This window comes from Leguminivora glycinivorella, chromosome 16, assembly GCF_023078275.1.
Source record: "Leguminivora glycinivorella isolate SPB_JAAS2020 chromosome 16, LegGlyc_1.1, whole genome shotgun sequence".
Classification (NCBI taxonomy): Eukaryota; Metazoa; Arthropoda; class Insecta; order Lepidoptera; family Tortricidae; genus Leguminivora; species Leguminivora glycinivorella.
Genome location: NC_062986.1, coordinates 2,115,460 through 2,135,789, shown reverse-complemented (window position 1 = coordinate 2,135,789; position 20,330 = coordinate 2,115,460). Strand labels below are relative to the sequence as shown.

The following is a 20,330-nucleotide window of genomic DNA, read 5'->3' as shown; positions in this document are numbered from 1 at the left end:
GAATATATACTGTCTGTAGGTAGTGTATCTAGTAAGTAGATTGTTATTTTTAGATAATATGGATGGAGCGTATCACCAACAAACTGTTTTACAGTTTGGCGAAACTTTTATAATATGCTTGTGTACATTGTCTTTTTTGTTAAATAATAAAAAAAAAGAATACCAGCCACCTGGCTGCACGAAGTCATAAAACCCTGGATTGCTCTACTCTTATTTGTCATATAGGTACCTATTGATAAAACGTGTCTTAGACCATATTTTGCTCGTTCTCCGACAGTATATTACTAAATTTCAATTTTAGTATTTTACGGTAGGCCTTCAAACTCGTCGTTAAAAACATTCCAGACCTTTCTATTATTAATTTACTAGTTGACAGCCTCATTACCCTAAAGCTTTCAACAAGTAGAAAACTTATTTGCGATATTTATGCTCATAAGAAATCAAAAGCGATTTATAACCGTTTAACTTCCAGTATTAGAAACGGTTAAGTTACAGTTTTAGTAAATAATTTTACTGCTACTTGAAACTAAAGTGATTTATTACTTTTGTGTCGTTCATAAGAAAAGGGACGATATTAAACTGCGAAGTGATCCTGAGGTGTAAAATCATATTAGAATTAATTTTGTACATTTTATACAAAGTCACAACGAACATTTTGGTTCATACAATACTAATTAAAAAAACTTTTTTAATTCATAATCATTAATCAAATAGCACAACTTATCAATACTGTAAATTATATACAATATATAAAACTTAATAATAACTATACAAAACTAATTGAACTAAAAACTTAAAAATAAACTTATAATAAATAAAAATGATGCTAACAGTTAAATAAGGAGGTACTAAATAGGGGGGGACAAAAAAAAACGTAATTAAAATGAACATTTTTATTTGTACCTTTTCTTTGATTGCTTAAATCAGATTCCATTGATTAATGTAGAATGCGAACTAAAATTATTTTTACTTCAATAATTTTATTCTCACTTAAGTTTGGGCATATGCTAGATTCAGTGATAACGGTGATAGCGGTAAGGGCATTTATTTGTGTGATGAACACAAAATATTTGTTCCTGAGTCATGGATGTTTTCTATGTATAAGTATGTATTTATCTATTATAAGTATGTATATCGTCGCCTAGCACCCATAGTAAAAGCTTTGCTTAGTTTGGGGCTAGGTTGATCTGTGTAAGGTGTCCCCCAATGTATTTTTTTATATACTTTCATACTACAAATGAATGACGTGTAACATATGAATGATATGATGATATCTGACATTTATCTTAGGATCTTAGTGTTGATACCGTACCATATTATATCTAGTAGTAATAATAATGATAACGCCTAATATAATAAAAATATGTTTTGTGGGACACTGTACTTGTATAAGCTGCATACTTTTATGTTAATAAATAAATAAATATATAAATCATCCTTGATCGAACTTGATAGTTGACGATGCATACAGCATCATCAAAATTTACTTAGGTTAACATTATCATACTACAAGTCAAATACCAGTGCATATAATAGAGTAATGTAACACGTAACACTAATTTGTCTAAGACACTAATCTTATAACCCGCTCAGTTTGTCGCAACTCCCGGAACCCGGAATAATCGGATAACCTTACAATTATCCGAGATGAAATGGAGATTTGATTAAAATGCAGTGGGTACCGTCGGCGTCGCACTGGTATTTTAGACTGATATATCGAATATATAAGATAATAAATTAGACCAGCGGGCGTAACGCACTAGTTGGATGAACTTTATCGTATCGGTGCGTCTCTATCGCACTTACAAATAGTGGGAAAAGGACGGCCTTACGTTATATCGTTTATAACGAGACCGTGCTCGCCTGCTAGGATCTCTAGAAGAGTGTCATATTTATGTATAATTTTATTATTAAGCTGAATTTACACCTGCAAGTTATTGCTGCGTGTTTTGAAACAAATGTACCTATATGCAGTAGAGTTATGCTGTTTCACATCAGTTTTTGTGTAAATAATTATTCTAGACATACCTTTTTCAGACGAGCTCCTAGCTACTATAATAAACAGTTTTTTGATGTTGATTGTTTCCAAAATTCGTTGGCTATTCTAAAAAATATTGTTAAACGTAAAGTTGTTTTAATAACATAATTACGTTAGGTTACGTTATGATGTATGCAGTTTAATTTTCTTGTATTACGTTACGTTATTCTTTGTTTTCTTATATTCATTAAGTGAACATTATTTAGTTTACAATTATGAATCTCCAGGTCTTTTGTTATTGTTTTCTTTTTTTGCAGTACATTTTTGTATTGCCAATATGTAAAATGTGTTTATGTGACTGTTTGGTTTCTGAATAAACTAAAAAAAATAATTACCAAATTATCACACCATGGTCTTTACAAAGACATTGATGTGATCGTAGTCAAGCATCTTGATTCCATACGAGCCTGATAAGATCTTAGATATATCAAATACCGTAATTTTGATTGCTCTTACTTTTGCAACGTAACTGAATCAATTAAGATCTTGTTCAATAATTCCATGAAAAATAATTATGCTAACTAAATTACCTTAGTAAGTTTAACTAAGGATTCAATCAACCTATGTTACATAGTTATGCCTAACAAGTTAATAATTGATTCAAGGTGTACAATGGTTAGGGATAACAAAACACCTCAGTTATTAGTTCAATCATACATTCGCTTGTTGTTTTTAGTAATCAGCTTTATTTGAATTATATAAGATCGTAATTGTGGTGATTAACTTAACGTCAACTAAGAGAAAACTGCTCTTAGTTGGTCTTCATTTTTTACAGTGAACTGTTTAACAATATGTATGTAATATCGCTCGCAGACGTTTCTGCATGATAAAAAACGAATTTAAATCTAAATCAGTTCATCCGTTCGGGAGCTATATACGATGCCACAGACAGACACATCAAACTTATAACACCCCGTCGTTTCTACAACGGTTAAAAATACAGAATGCAATGAATTTTACATTCACTCTACAACTAATTTAAATATTCACTTATTCCCATATTCTATTGCCTTCCTAGCAATTCTAACTGTCGCCTCTGTCCAATGTTAACTCGCTGACGTTTTCAATTTCGAATCATTTACGAGCAACGGCCTATTTAACGTGGTTTAACGGCCCGTTAATTTCTAGAAATCGTTGTTTTGTAGCCCTATTTGTCGACGGTAAAGATAATGGATATAGAGGGTTTGTCAAAGTAAAATTTATAGTCATAGAACTAAACGAAATGCAGGTACTCTTTGTAATGCCTGTGTATACATTCCGTATTTTCACTCGCTATGGCCCCTATGGAAGATCAGCGGTAGCGTTGGTCCTCCCAGGCTAACACCTTGCTTAGTCGGAATCATTTCGCGGCAAATGTTTGTACACTGAGAGAAATTTGCATTGTGAATTTAACAAGTTCGACTTGTTGCGGGTTTATCCGTTTGAAACAAAAGTATTTTAGTAAACGGAATAAATCACAATGTTGATGATACAAGTCGAATTTGTTCGAACAACAAGGTCAAACTTGTTAAAAGATATTTGATTAAATCAGCCAAACATATGTTTAAAACAATATGAGTAATGTTTTTTTTTTATACCACGTCGGTGGCAAACAGGTATACGGCCCGCCTGATGGAAAGCGGTCACCGTAAGCTATGGACGCCCGCAACTCAAGGGGTGTCACGTGCGCGTTGCCGACCCATTAGAAACTTGTACACTCCTTTTTTGAAGAACTCCATACTGTAGTTCATCAGGAATACCTCGACAGGGAGCTCATTCCACAGCCGGAGCGTTCGTGGGAGGAAATTCCTCTGCAACCGCACGGTGCGCGACCATTTTGGTTGCAAGGTGTGTGGATGAGCGCCCTGTCGATGGCGAGCGGTGCGATGATGAAAAGTGGCCGTTAGAACACACATAAGGAGGCGATATCCCTCCTTAGACTTAAGGGTTCAATACCAAGGGTTTAATGTTGCTTTTATAAAATCGACTTGTTGATTCAAATAAAATGAAACTTGTAGAATGTACTAGTTATACTTAGTTTAACAAAATCTAACTTGTTGTTTGAACCAAGGAGCACGTAGGCGCTATTTTAACCAAAAAACTTGTTGAACGAACATGAAAATTGGTTGTTTTTTCTCTCAGTGTACCTACCTGTCTTTTGTGATTTTATAAATGAAAATAAAATATTTCTTATTGATTGAAATTAATTTTAATAATTGATGCGTGCCTATTATGAGTCTTAGAGGTAATATATTTTCTTGAGTGTTGGTATTTAGTTTAGTCTTAATTTTAGTTGTAAGTAATTTTAAGTAGTTTCACTAACATTTGATATGATTATTTTATTTGATATCTCTTATTTCAATAATAACAGTTAAAAGCTGTGGCGCTATTTTAACAAGCATCAATTTTTATCCCCAGACGCAAAAACGACGGGGTGTTATAAGTTTGAAGTGTCTGTCTGTCTGTCTGTCCGTCTGTTTGTCTGTCTGTCTATCTGTCTGTCTGTCTGTTTGTCTGTCTGTGTGTGTGAAATGATGAAAATGGTCTACTATGTCGCAGTCAGGGGTTTTATCAAAATTTTAATTTTGTGGTTATTGTTGTGTTTCCTAGCTTTTTTGGACTTTGTTTATCTTATACGGAGTTATATAAATCTTTGGTCGACAGTTTAATTTAGTTTTATGTTTTTCTCTCGGCAGTTATAAGGATTGGAGATAGGCCTAGTTCATTCAGATCATTTTGTAATACATTTCTGATGAGAACACTTATGAGACATCAAATATTAATGGATCGATCACCGTCTTGTTTAAGAAAAACAATTTGAAAGAATACAATTTCGATGTACTATGTTTGGTAGTGCAAGTCAAACCACGATAAGTTTGCAACAACTTTGACAGCCTCACCGGTGCAAATATTATTTTAAAGGTCAAACTTCGATGAAGCGATGACGTTTAACCCTTACAGAGGCAGGGCTATGAAAATTACTGCAAACTTATCGTGGGCTGACTTTATAATATACTTAAACCAAGATGGCAATCAGATACAAGATAAATCAATAAAACGAAAATGATGACACAGATGTTATTACGAAAAATCTCGTCATTATTTATTTTGCGAATCGACAAGGAGTGGAATGCCCTGCCTGAGTCTGTGTTTCCACATGAGTACAATCCAGGGGGTTACCATGACGTGCTAAAGCCGTTCAATTTAGGTTGAGAGAGAGGGACGGAGCTATGTAACTGCTATAGCTGTGTCCCTTTCTCTCAACCTAAACTGAACGTCTTTAGTACGTCATGGTAACCCCCCAGGTCTCTTTTTTTTTTTTTTGGATATGAAACAAACGGTCATACAAAAATATTTATACAGTTTATTTTCTTAATCTAGACCTATAGTTTCCATTTACATAACTGTCTTGTAATTGAAATAAGATAATGCTTTTTTTCTGGAAAAAGTAATTGTATTACATTTCTCTATGTTTAAAAATAAATTATTCTTTCTACAAAATATCTCAAAATTACTTAGATCTCTTTGTAAAAGTTCGCAATCAGAAGAATTACGAATAACTTTATAAATTTTTGCATCATCTGCATAAAGAAGAACGTGAGAGTGGGAGATGCACTTTACGATATCATTTATATATAAAATAAACAACAGAGGTCCCAAATGGGAGCCTTGAGGCACGCCTGAGCTGATATATTTATTTACTTACTTACTCTCTTTAAAGCTAATAGCAAGTAAATAGGTATCTCATAGGGAAGCGTGCACCACCGTAGACCGCATCATCACTTACCATCAGGTGTGATCGTGGTCAGACATTTTTGATGCCTAAAGATCGTTATCAGGGTGCACTTTTCGTGGCAAGTGGTACGGTTGGCAAAGAAAAACAAAATACATTTAAATATGTAATTATATTATTTAAATCCAAATAATCAAATGCACTCTAGATACGACTAATTATCTAGAATTGTTATTCAAGTAGTTCAAGTCAAAAGTAGTGCACGAAGTAAGACGAGCACGGAGGAGTGTAATAAAGTGCACTAATAATCCCAGTATCTTCATTCACAGTATGGATACACAATACCTAGATTTTATAACAACCTTCTTGTAACTTCTGTCAACGTAGAAAGGTCATTTAATTATTTAAAATGGATTTTTTCTAATCGACGTGAACGACTGACAGCCAAATATGTTGACCAAATTTTAGTTATTTATTCAATGTAATTTGGCTAATAATTATAAATATGTATATATTTCATAATTTGTTAAGTATATGTAGTGTTTTACATACTTGTGTATTTGTTTTTTTGTCAACCATACTCTGCCACCAATACAGCACGCTGATAACGATCTTTATTGATGCCTTTAACTAAAGATGTGGTGCGAAAAGCTTTTTCGTATTTTTACGTAAACGTTCGCATTTGTCATGCTTGTTCAGATAGTGTCAATACGTCTTGTACTGAGACTGATTGAAATATCATGACACACTCTAAAAAAATTTGGTTGTTCCTATCAATATTTTGATAGTCGTAGTCAAGCATCTTGATTCCATACGAGCCTGATAAGATCTTAGACACATCTAATAAGGTAATTTTGATTGCTCTTACTTTTGCAACGTAACTGAATCGACTAAGATCTTGTTCAATAATTCCATGAAAAATAATTATGCTAACTAAATTACCTTAGTAAGTTCAACTAAGGATTGAATCAACCTATGTTACATAGTTATGCCTAACAAGTTAGTAATTGATTCAAGGTGTACAATGGTTAGGAATAACAAAACACCTAAGTAATTAGTTAAATCATACATTCCCTTGTTGTTTTAGTAATCAGCTTTATTTGGATTATATAAGATCGTAATTGTAGTGATTAACTTAACGTCAACTAAGAGAAAACTGCTCTTAGTTGGTCTTCATTTTTTAGAGTGCACGTTCGTACGTTTCCATAACAATACGATGGAAAATCTTTTCGAACTTACATCTGTACTTCCCTCAGTGTTCTAAATAGCATCATCCTCCTCCTTGCGTTATCGCGGCATTTGCCGCGGCTCATGGGAGCCTGGGGTCCGCTGTGACAACTAATCCCAATATTTGGCGTAGGCACTAGTTTTACGAAAGTGACTGCCATCTGACCTTCCAACCCAAAGGGTATAGGCCTTATTGGAATTTGTCCGGTTTCCTCACGATGTTTTCCTTCACCGAAAAGCGACGCAAATATCAAATGATATTTCGCACATAAGTTCCGAAAAACTCATTGGTACGAGCCGGGGTTCGAACCCGCGACCTCCGGATTGAAAGTCGCACGCTCTTACCGCTAGGCCACCAGTGTTCTAAATACCAGCCTACTGAATCATTGCCAAAGCCAGTAAAGAAGCGAACAGCCCCACTTGAGCTGCTCTCCATTAACTAATTCAAAGCTTTCTGCGTCGTATAACCGTTAATCGGTTCTTCTGGACTGTTGTGCGGCCCACTGCTAGCGGACACAGTATTGTATTGTGTTCGATTCTTTAACCCCCAACGCAAAAACGACGGGATGTTATAAGTTTGACGTGTCTGTCTGTCTGTCTGTGTGTGTATGTCTGTGGCATCGTAGCTCCCGAACGGATGAACCGATTTAGATTTAGTTTTTTTTTTTACTGAAAGCTGAGTTAGTCGGGAGCGTTCTTAGCCATGTTTCATAAAACTAGGTCTACTATGTCGCCGTCGGGGGTTTTTTCAAAATTTTAAATTTGAGGTTAGGTTAGAATATATAATAGTACAAGCACAGAAGCTTAACTGGTAACTGCTTTGATATTCACAAACTGCCGTCGTTCATATATATTCTTATCTACATTAACAGACGCGCGACCGTAGCGAGTGGTTCAAAAATAATCTTGAGAGTCGCGAGGTTTTCAAGATACGAATGTTAAAGAAACTTATTTGGCACCGAGTGAAACACAAACACAAACCAAATACTAACTGTAAAACATCAATTTAAATGAAATTATCAATTTAATCCATATTTATGATTCAAAATTATTATTTAAATTACTTTGCACTCTTGTGTATAAAATGCCACTTTGCTATTCAGTTTCGCAAAATCAAGAGAGATTTTACTAGTTGGTGCGGTGAAAATAAAATTTCACCACTCTTGCCAAGGCAGTCGTCAGCGTCACTAGATTTTTAACCGCCGCCGACAGTGGCGCCCCACGCTTTGGGGCCATAAAATAAATCAAACGAGTTTATGGCCCAACTATTCCGCTATTAAAATATGGTGAAACGCTTACCCCCCGTTTACGATTCTTGTGAAAAAATGTCATTTTTTACGCTTTAGGATATGATTAAAGCAATTTTATAATGTTTTGGAAATATGACGTGGATATTTATTCATTTTATCAAATACATTTTGACCTTCAAATCAAAAGTGAACAGGCATGTTCTGGGCGAGCTCACTCCATCTTAGGCCACGTAACGTTTTTGCCTTTGGCTAGTCTGTGACCAAGAGTAAGCCCATTTGTAATTAAAAAAAATAACATACTGGTAAAGGTGGAGATCTCTTGATGACCCCAAAACGCGTAGTAAAATTACATTTTATGCCCAAGAGTGAAAAGTAGTTCATTAATTTTTGAACTTGATGTCTTAAGTTGGCTGATATAATTTAACTATAAATGATGATTTTGAATCATAAATATTTAATTAATTTGCGGATTTGATTTACTTTGATGTTTTGAAGTTAGTATTATTTGGTGTGGTGAAAAATTTTGTGTTTCACTCGGTGGCAAAGTTTGTTTAACCTTCGTGCCTTGAAACCCACGCAACGCTCAAGATTCCACTTCTAGAACCACTCGCTACGCTCGCGGTTCAATATTGGAATCTTTCGCTTGCTCGATTATCAATATTGCACGTGCGTTTAAACAACAACTCTGCCCCCTTGTAAAACGAATACTTAACTATAGGCATTTACTATCTTTTAAACTTAGCCATATGATGATTTAAACTAACACGATCTTCACTCATATTATTAAATTAAAACGGGACTTAATCGCGTAAAACTTACGTTTTATATTTAACCCGACGTTTCGGACATGACATTACGTCCGTGGTCACGGGTAGACTGGCTGGGAGTTGTATCAACATCTTCTAGCTGTACGAGTTTTTCGAACTACCCGCACTTGATTGTCATCAGTCACTTTTACGCTAGGGTTGCCACTCTGCCTACATACAACACTCACGACATCCGATGGTATGAGACGGGAAGTTTTCTCACGTTTACACTTGCTAATCACTGGATTCCACGAAGATGAAATCCCTTGCCCTTCATTTTGATTGAAATTACGATGTTTCCTGATTTCAATCGCTTCACGTACTTTCCTGCTATAGTAAAGACGTTCAGTTGAAAGGACTTTGGGATTATGCAGTTCAATCCAGTGGTTCGGTCCTGACTCTAGCAAATGCTCGGCAACCGCAGACTTATTTATTTGTCGTTTTTTGACCGCCGCGATATGTTCTTTGACCCTTTCCGCTATGGTGCGTTTGGTTTCTCCAATATAAGAACTACCACAGCTACAGTCAATCTTATAAACGCCTGGCGTCTGATATGGAATAACATCCTTTGCTGACCTTAGTTGCCCCGCCACCTTCGACAACGGCATGTACACAGTCTGTATCGAATACTTCTTTAGTATGGTACCAACCTTGTCTGTCACTCCCTTGACATAGGGCATAAATGCCGGTCGTCTTGCAACATTCGGATGCTTCTTCGCAGGCTTTCGTCTTGGTTTCCGACAATCCACCCTGTACCCATTCTTTCTAAGAACCTCCTGAATGTGTGACATCTCACTCTAAAAATTCAGGGTCACAAAGGTCATGTGCTCTGTTCTTTAGGGAATTAACGACGGACAGTAGGTGACGAGGGTGGTGGTGAGACTGCATGAGCATTGAGGTATCTATCTGTGTGAGTAGGCTTCCTGTAGACAGTGTGCGCCAAGGATCCATCCATCCGACCTATCACTTTTATGTCCAGAAAAGGCAAACTTCGATCTGATTCCAATTCATACGTAAATTTCACCTTCTGATGAATGGAATTGAGATACTGGAGTAATTGCTCAACTTCTTGCTTGCCACCCTTCATGATACAAAAGACATCATCGACATACCGCTTCCATAACTTCACTGCCCATGGTTGCAGGTCTATGTTTGCCTCAAAATGCTCCATCCAGATATTTGCTAAAACCGGCGCCACCGGGCTGCCCATAGCAACTTCGTCAATCTGGAGATAATGCTTTTGTCGATATAAAAAGTAGCTCCCTTCTAGACAGTTTCGCAATAACACCATGACCGACTCCAGTATCTCATTGTCAGCTAGCCTTGTCCTAACTACCTCAAGACATTCCTTAACTGGAACATTGGTGAAAAGCGACTCGACATCAAAACTCACCATTATGTCATCTGGTTCCAGCTTAACATCCTTCAGAATGTCCACAAAGTGACGAGAATCTTTCACAAAGGACGACGTTTTACCCACAAGCGGCTGCAACACCGATGCTACATGCTTTGCCAGGTCGCAATTTCGGCGATTGCACTATTCTAGGCCTGTGTAAACGGTCAAAGACATCATCCTGGAACAACTCCCTGTAGTCCCTAATGACAGCCCTTATCCGGCGCGTAACTCTGGCAGTAGGGTCATATGAAACGGGCTTATACACATTCGTATCATTCAGTAAAAGCCGAATTTTGTCGTCGTAATCTGTCGAGTCCATGACCACCGTGGCGTTCCCTTTATCCGCCTTTAGAACCAGGATATTCTCATTTGTATGAAATTGTATGGGCTGCCGAAGGTACACAAAGCTAACGTGCCCTTGCGACCAATCGTAAGTCAAATCGCCTCACCTACTTACGACCTGGCAAAGCATGTAGCATCGGTGTTGCAGCCGCTTGTGGGTAAAACGTCGTCCTTTGTGAAAGATTCTCGTCACTTTGTGGACATTCTGAAGGATGTTAAGCTGGAACCAGATGACATAATGGTGAGTTTTGATGTCGAGTCGCTTTTCACCAATGTTCCAGTTAAGGAATGTCTTGAGGTAGTTAGGACAAGGCTAGCTGACAATGAGATACTGGAGTCGGTCATGGTGTTATTGCGAAACTGTCTAGAAGGGAGCTACTTTTTATATCGACAAAAGCATTATCTCCAGATTGACGAAGTTGCTATGGGCAGCCCGGTGGCGCCGGTTTTAGCAAATATCTGGATGGAGCATTTTGAGGCAAACATAGACCTGCAACCATGGGCAGTGAAGTTATGGAAGCGGTATGTCGATGATGTCTTTTGTATCATAAAGGGTGGCAAGCAAGAAGTTGAGCAATTACTCCAGTATCTCAATTCCATTCATCAGAAGGTGAAATTTACGTATGAATTGGAATCAGATCGAAGTTTGCCTTTTCTGGACATAAAAGTGATAGGTCGGATGGATGGATCCTTGGCGCACACTGTCTACAGGAAGCCTACTCACACAGATAGATACCTCAATGCTCAGTCTCACCACCACCCTCGTCACCTACTGTCCGTCGTTAATTCCCTAAAGAACAGAGCACATGACCTTTGTGACCCTGAATTTTTAGAGAGTGAGATGTCACACATTCAGGAGGTTCTTAGAAAGAATGGGTACAGGGTGGATTGTCGGCAACCAAGACGAAAGCCTGCGAAGAAGCATCCGAATGTTGCAAGACGACCGGCATTTATGCCCTATGTCAAGGGAGTGACAGACAAGGTTGGTACCATACTAAAGAAGTATTCGATACAGACTGTGTACATGCCGTTGTCGAAGGTGGCGGGGCAACTAAGGTCAGCAAAGGATGTTATTCCATATCAGACGCCAGGCGTTTATAAGATTGACTGTAGCTGTGGTAGTTCTTATATTGGAGAAACCAAACGCACCATAGCGGAAAGGGTCAAAGAACATATCGCGGCGGTCAAAAAACGACAAATAAATAAGTCTGCGGTTGCCGAGCATTTGCTAGAGTCAGGACCGAACCACTGGATTGAACTGCATAATCCCAAAGTCCTTTCAACTGAACGTCTTTACTATAGCAGGAAAGTACGTGAAGCGATTGAAATCAGGAAACATCGTAATTTCAATCAAAATGAAGGGCAAGGGATTTCATCTTCGTGGAATCCAGTGATTAGCAAGTGTAAACGTGAGAAAACTTCCCGTCTCATACCATCGGATGTCGTGAGTGTTGTATGTAGGCAGAGTGGCAACCCTAGCGTAAAAGTGACTGATGACAATCAAGTGCGGGTAGTTCGAAAAACTCGAACAGCTAGAAGATGTTGATACAACTCCCAGCCAGTCTACCCGTGACCACGGACGTAATGTCATGTCCGGAACGTCGGGTTAAATATAAAACGTAAGTTTTACGCGATTAAGTCCCGTTTTAATTTAATAATATTAGCCATATGAATCGAACAAATAATTAACAATATGCTGGTAACAAAAATTGTCAACGCATTTTGGCTACACAAAAATAAATAAATATATAAATAAATATTAGGGGACACCTTACACAGATCAACCTTGCCCCAAACTAAGCAATGCTTGTACTATGGGTGCTAGGCGACGATATATTTACTTATATAGATAAATACATACTTATATACATAGAAAACATCCATGATTCCATGACTCAGGAATAAATATCTGTTCTCATCAGACAAATAAATGCCTCTACCGGGATTCGAACCCGGGACCGCGGCTTAGCAGGCAGGGTCACTACGCGCTAGGCCAGACCGGTCGTCATGCACGACTCACGAAACGAAACGCTCGTAGATATTTATCTCTATCGCTCTTGCGTATTGGCGCGACAGAAGAAAAGGAAAAGATTATTAGTGCATTTGCATAAAATCTCCTCCCTTATTTCTCTCAGAAGCCTCAAATGTCGCCATTCAATGCAATTCAGCCCAGCCTAGAATTTTACAAACAATTTAACTTTTATTCGCATTGGCATCGTCTCAAGCCGTTTGGGATAATAATTTAGTGTAAACATGATAATGGTGATCAACAGGCGAATAAAAAGATGGAGTGCATAATGGGGAGGGATAGTTGCATTGTAACTGTTAGTTTGGAGGACTTCTAATTGATTATTCGGTTTCACTCAATAAACAATTAGAAGTTGAGAAGTATCCCATCCTCGTCGCCAGTGTTAGTTTGGAGGTTAAGGGGCAGAAAGATAAACAAACGTGCTCGCTCATAGAAGTCCTGTATTCGACTGACGGATCGCCGTTGGACGCAGCGGTACTTAACCTATGAGTACATAATGCATACTTATAGCTACAACAGTAACCTATGGCACTGGCCCCGTAGCCAAAAGGCATTTCTACGACGCGAAACGAAAACGAGACGCCGCGAAAGGTAGTCTGGCTGTCGCGCCAATAAGCAAGAGCGATAGAGATAGATATCTACCAGCGTTTCGTTTCGTGAGTGTTTGTGCATTCGGCTACGCGCGCTGGTCTCATCAAAATAATAAATAAACAAATATTGGGGACACCTTACACAGATCAACTTAGCCCCAAACTAAGCAAAGCTTGTACTATGGGTGTTAAGCGACGATATACCTACTTAAATAGATAAATACATACTTATATACATAGAAAACATCCAAGACTGAGGAACAAATATCTGTGCTCATCACACAAATGCCCTTACCGGGATTCGAACCCAGATTCGATAAGCTATCGGCGATAGAAACAAGCAGAAGATAGTCGCTCCCGGTGCAGTGTAAAGGAGGAGCGTTGATGGAAACAACTTGTTGGTTGAATGTATGATATATTACTGAAATATGAACCTTAAGCTACGGAATATATAGAGAGATTACGTGAAGGTGTGTGTAACGTACAGTGCACACTACACCTCCCCCCTTTAAAAAAGAAAAAAAAAAAGTTTACATGTTTTTTTTTTTTACTGTAATACATTTTTTTTTGAAAACATTAAATTTTCCATTTTATATTTTTCATTTCTAAATAACAATACATTTATCAAAATAGTAAGCCGGAATAAGGTACACCATTTTTTTTTTTAATATTAATTCAGTATTGTTACATGTAAAACTTGACATAGAAAGGTATATCCAATAGTCACAATGTGTGTACAAGTTAATTTTACATAATATTAATTATTATTTTTATTTAGACATATTTCATAGTAATAACAAATTTATGCACGCAATGATGACATAAAATTAAGACAAAAATATAATTGTAAATAAAAAGAACAAGCATTTCTTTTTCATTACAAAAAAAATAAGCATTAAAACACAAATAAAACATTAAAACTACTCAAGATACATTGAATTAAATTTAAAAAAACAATAATAAGTACTTATTACTTTTTTTTTTCATATTCGTAGTGTACTCGTCAATACACTATGGTTTATTCGTCCTTTTAATCCGTCCGTCACTGTATTTTCATTAGTCATTATCATTAGGTACCTGTCATTTATCATTTGCATTATACATTATTAATTAGGCACTTGCAAGTTTTTTTTTCAATTATTTAAGTACATACATAGTACATTTATTTCATTAAGTATGACGTCATTCCTTATTATTTATTTATTTATATCTTTCACAAACATCAAGACTCGATAATTATTTATATAAGATCAAGGTAAGATCAAGGGTACGCAACGCTTTTACACACGTGGTCGGCCGACCTTACAATATTTCTTTTTTATTTGCTCAGGGTACAAGGATTTTTTTTTTAAGCGCGCACACATACTATATATTTCTCATACAGGCAGTTCTTTTAACACTTCCTTACATAATAACCTTCCATGTGTCCAAGGAGTCTTCACGATTGGTACTCGACCGAATCATGATCAGATCTCCAAGGATTCCCTACCTGTCTTGTACCCTGGCGTACCCTTGCTAATCGCTGCCTCTTGGGCCGGGTGCCCTCTATTTCGCCTATCATTAATTCGCATAATTTGAATTCGCATAACAGATTTGGCATAACATAATTGTTCATAACATTGAATAAGCATAATATTAAAAATGCATAATTCTTATTTCGCATAACAATGAATCTGCATAATTGAAATTTGCATACTATTATTACGTATAACTTTAATTATCCTAAAATGAATTGCCATACTTACTAACTGTATGGAGCAAGCGATTGGATCAATCAGGGGCTGATTTTCCAATTTCGAGCGCTCAATTTTGAGTGTTTAATTTTATACTGACTCGCTTACTAAGCATGAAAAAAAAGGGGTAAGTAAGGTACAGCGGGGCAAATCTCGAGTGGGGGGCAGATGTAACTGGTCCATTTCTCCCATGATTTACAATGTTTACATTATTAAATAGAGTGTCAACCGGTTATACATATATGGTAGGCGTGTTCAGTGGATACATGTAATAATGGAATAATGGAAATAGTGTAATAATGGAAAAAATGGATTAGTTACGATTGCCTCCCAGTTTAGATTTGCCCCGCTGTACCTTTACTAAAGAAATTGAAAATGGATAGTACAGGGTGGGCCAGTGATAAATTCACTTTTGTCTCGACCTCCTTTGTCAAAATTACAAAACATTGGCATATAATAATGGTGTCATTTAAAAGAAAAAAAAGTAAATTTTTATTCTAAATGGTGTCTTACACGGGAGAACAGCGAGCGTTTTGCATTCAAGCTTTTTATGAAAACAATCGATCTTATGTGTCTGTTCGTCGGCGTTTTCGACTTGAGTTCGGATTCGGGGTGATATTGCTTGGCCTCCCAGGAGCCCTGACTTAACTTCAGCTGACTTTTTTTTTATGGGGTTACTTGAAAAGTAAAGTGTACTCAAATAATCCGGCAACCACAGCAGAATTAAAGGAGAACATTCGCCAAGAAATCCAAGCAATATCTCCGCAACTTCTGACGAAAGTCTTTCAAAATTTACAAGCAAGGCTGGAAGAGTGCTGCAACCTACACGGACGACATCTTGATGATTTAATTTTTAAAACGTAAAATTTATTTATTTGACATACTTTCTAAATATACTTTTTATTTCAAAACCACAAAAAAATCCTATTATTTCAATTTTTAAAAATGCATTTATCATTGGCCCACGCTGTATTTAATAGTTATTTGTTATACAAGGGGGCAAAGTTGTATTTTAACGCCGAGTGTGGAATTGAAAAACGAGCAAGTGAAAGGATTCTATAGTTGAACCACGAGCGAAGCGAGTGGTTCGAGAATAGAATCCTGAACTTGCGAGTTTTTTAACACACGAGAAGTAAAATACATTTGCACCCGAGTGTAACACAAAACTTTTCCTCTCACTATAGCGAGGAAACTACAACGCAAAAAATGCGTTTATCACTGCTTCCAGTAGTTCCACAGGTGGTAAATCATCTTTATTACTATATTCACCTACTCTTATCAATTTTAAAGCAGTTAATTTGACTTTAATCAAGGTCAAATTACTTTACCCACTAGTGGATAAAATGCGTTTTTACCCGCTGGTATTAAAGGACAAAACACGTGTTTCCGAGCTAGTGAGGGGAAAATAATATTATTTCATCGTTCACATTTTCGAGCGACGAAATCGAGGACTCGAAATTTTAATATTTGGTCACAAGGGTAAGTTAAAAGGCCAGTAGCCTCACTAAATCCAATGAGGTAGTACAGCGATATAAATAAAAAGGTTGTATACTAAACAACTAGCTTAAGATATCAAGTTAAAATTTGTATGAAATTGCTTTGCACTCTTGTGGCTAAAATACAAATTTGATATCTGTTTTCGAACAGCAAAGTAAGCTTTTACCCGTTAGTGTGGTGAAAATATAATTTTCTTGTATGCCATTTAATAATTCTACGAAACAAAGTTATGCTTATTATACTTATACCAATTCATCTTTATACCAATTTACATTATGCGCATTAGCATTATACGTAATCTGTTATGCGAAATAATGATATGCGTATTAAACGTTATGCGTAATAAACGGTATGCCATTTCATATTAGGAGTATTCAGTTATGCGAATTAATATAGACCCTCTTGGGCCAACGATTTGCGATAGTCACATAATTATATTTGTTATCAATTAATTACTTTCACTCATCTTTCACAAAATAAAACAACACTCAAAAATGCAATCACTAATCTCACACTCCATGAAAACTTTAACATGTAGGAAATCCGGCAACCCTCAGTTGATCAGGCCAAGAGTGTTTCGAAAAACTTACGTGTTTAAATTTTCCCATAAATAAATTCTGTCTACAATCATTTCACTTCTTTCACATTCATTGCCTCACTGAACTTTTCCACAAGCATTCGATGACCAATCATTTTACGAAACCTACATTCCTTTAAATCAAACTATAAAACATTACAAAAACAAACCTTACCTTCAAAACTATTATCATTTACAATAAGTACCATTATTTATTTAAAAAGTCATATCCGTTATTACAATACTTCGTCATTCCTTTGTTTATTAAATAAGTCAGATCCATGAATTAATTAGAAAGTCTCGTCCGACACAATTTTACTTCGTCATCATTAAAAATAAAACATAATATCTAATAAAAAGTAACGGTACAAATCTAGAAATCTAATTAAGTTACATTAAACACACATATATGGCTAAAATTCGGTAATTTATTGATGTAATTTTAATGTTTTAAAGTAAAAATCGTAATAAGTATTTAAAATGTTAACAGTTATTGAAATTTAAATTCTTCATTATAATATTCAAGTGATCTAATGAGTGCACGAACCGTGAAATTGGAGATGAAATAACAGACGAGACGACACATGCCAATCCGTATAAGGAGTACACGCGCCGTCGTCATTTGCCATATTTACTAGGTATAAAAGTATGATGAGTAACTATTATATGAAATCGAGTACTTAATTAGTATAAAATTATCAACTATGTGTGACAAAATAATTAGAATACATTTTTTTAACTGGTTTTGTCATATTAATGTTTTTTTTTTTTTTACTCGTAATAGGTAAAAGACCAACTTTTTAACCATACACGTGTTTTGTCATCAAGCTGCATTTATAACTTTATAGAGCTTAGAACTTTAAAACTAAACTTTATAACCTAAAAGAAAAATAAACGAAAACTAAGACCGAGAGAAAAAAGTTTGTATAGTTATTCGTGTACACTTTTACAAACCGCACATTCACTTTTATTTTATCACGTTCCACATGCATAACCTTCGCCGTCCTCTGCTGACCTTGGACCTCCAGACGCCACCCTCAACCAAGGACACCAACAACTCCCTGCTGCATCCTTAACGATTGCACTCCCGTTGACTTGTTGATTTTCGTTTGAGATGAAAATTATTTAGGCCAATTTACAATCACTTTTTATGTCCGTGCCGTGCCGTGTCCTTTGTAGTAAAATCAATAACGTTCACTGCAATTTCACTTTTCAAGTCCTGACAATAATGTTCGTTTATCCTCCACACAATACCAATTTATGCACGATTCATTGACTAATCACAATTAAATGTCCGATACGATGTTTTGATGTTATAAAGTCCTTTATTTATTTTTTAAATTATTTTCCGTATCCTTGACTGGCAAGCGCAGCGCGCTGCCAGTGCAGCACAAGGCCGCACTGGCAGGATCGCCATGTAAAGGAGGAGCGTTGATGGAAACAACTTGTTGGTTGAATGTATGATTTATTACTGAAATATGAACCTTAAGCTACGGAATATATAGAGAGATTACGTGAAGGTGTGTGTAACGTACAGTGCACACTACAGCAGCCATGTGAAAGAATAAGATTTTTAGGGTTCCGTAGTCAACTAGGAGATAGTTTCGCCATGTCTGTCTGTCCGTCCGTCGGTCCGCGGATAATCTCAGTAACCGTTAGCACTAGAAAGCTGAAATTTGGTACCAATGTAAACCGATCCGCCGCGGTGACGCGGCCGGTGCGCGGCGCGCTCTCCCCGGCCCGCGCCAGCCGCTCTACGACAACTTTGCACCCTTTTAAATTAACTCGTAAACTCTTCTTTCAACTCGTTGAATACTTTATAAATATTAAGAATAAGTTTACGACATTGCACATTAATATCACCTTCTAACTTGGTAACATGGTGATTGCAAAAACTTTCCATTGCGAATATTGCGATATCAGTTGTATGCTCTCTGTAAGTATTCCAGACACGAATGACATATACCTTACAAAATTATTGATTTTATACCAACAAGTCTAATTACCTAGGTTAAAAGTCGGCAATTAAATGTAAAAGTCGATAATTACCCATCGTTATGCATCATTACCCATGATTAAAAACCGAATGACACATGGTGATACCTTTGTCGTTATTTAAGTCGTTAATTATGGTTAACACAATTTAGGTAATTGTTGACTAATTACCTCATTAGAAACTAGCTCAAAACATGTTATTTATAAAAACTATAATAATTAAATAAATAGGGAATAATACAGAAACTCAACAAAATATATTAATTTCATCGACGTTTAAACCTTTTCGTTATCGATACGTTACCCTCACTACGTCCGTCGAGCATTGAGACCCACGCCCGGACTTTTATGGCCTCAGTCGTCACTTCGTTTGAGGGCTACTATATACTTATAGAAAGCTGAAATTTGGTACCAATATAGTATATCAATCACGCCAACAAAGCGGTAAAATAAAAAAATTGAAAAAAAAAATTGTAGGGTACCCTCCGTAATCCGTATACGTAAAGTGGGGAGTGATTTTTTTTTTTCATTTCAACCCTAACGTGTGATATATTGTTAGAGAGGTATTTAAAAATGAATAGGAGTTTTCTAAAATCATTTTTTGAAAATGTTCATATTTACGGAAATAATCGATCCTAAAGTTAAAAAAAATTGCCCCCCCCCCCCCCGTCCCCGTCCCCGTCTAACATTTGAATCATAAGTTTAAAGAATATGAAAAAAAATGACAAAAGTAGAACTTTATAAAGACTTTCCAGGAAAATTAATTTGAACTTGATAGGTTGAACAGTTTTTGAAACAAATACGGGAAAGTACGGAACTCCACACTGAGCGTGGCCCGACACGCTCTTGGCCGGTTTTTACATTTTATATGCACTTGATGATTATATTGAATGGTGGCCATTGCGGTAAATATTTAATTGAAAATATAGCCAAAAAAACCCTTAAATTCTAGGGAATTTAAGGGTTTTTTACCTACATGTAAATTTCTTTATTCATCATCATCATTCAATAATAATCAAACCTAACCACAAAATTAAAATTTTGAAAAAACCCCCGACCGCGACATAGTAGACCGATTTTCATGAAACATGGCTAAGAACACTCCCGACTAACTCAGCTTTCAGACAAAAAAAAACTA

At 36.4% G+C, this 20,330-nt stretch overlaps 2 protein-coding genes across 2 annotated transcripts; one reads left to right on the top strand and one right to left on the bottom strand.

Annotated features, from left to right (window-relative positions):
• Positions 1 to 9,877: 9,877 nt before the first annotated feature.
• LOC125234883 lies at positions 9,878 to 10,429 on the bottom strand. The gene has a single exon (XM_048141303.1). It carries the CDS (start codon positions 10,427 to 10,429, stop codon positions 9,878 to 9,880), a length of 552 nt encoding a protein of 183 aa, XP_047997260.1.
• Positions 10,430 to 11,009: 580 nt separating this feature from the next.
• On the top strand, positions 11,010 to 13,116 carry LOC125234881. Its single transcript, XM_048141302.1, has 2 exons — positions 11,010 to 11,753; positions 13,045 to 13,116. Exons 1-2 carry the CDS (start codon positions 11,010 to 11,012, stop codon positions 13,114 to 13,116), a joined length of 816 nt encoding a protein of 271 aa, XP_047997259.1.
• Positions 13,117 to 20,330: the final 7,214 nt, after the last annotated feature.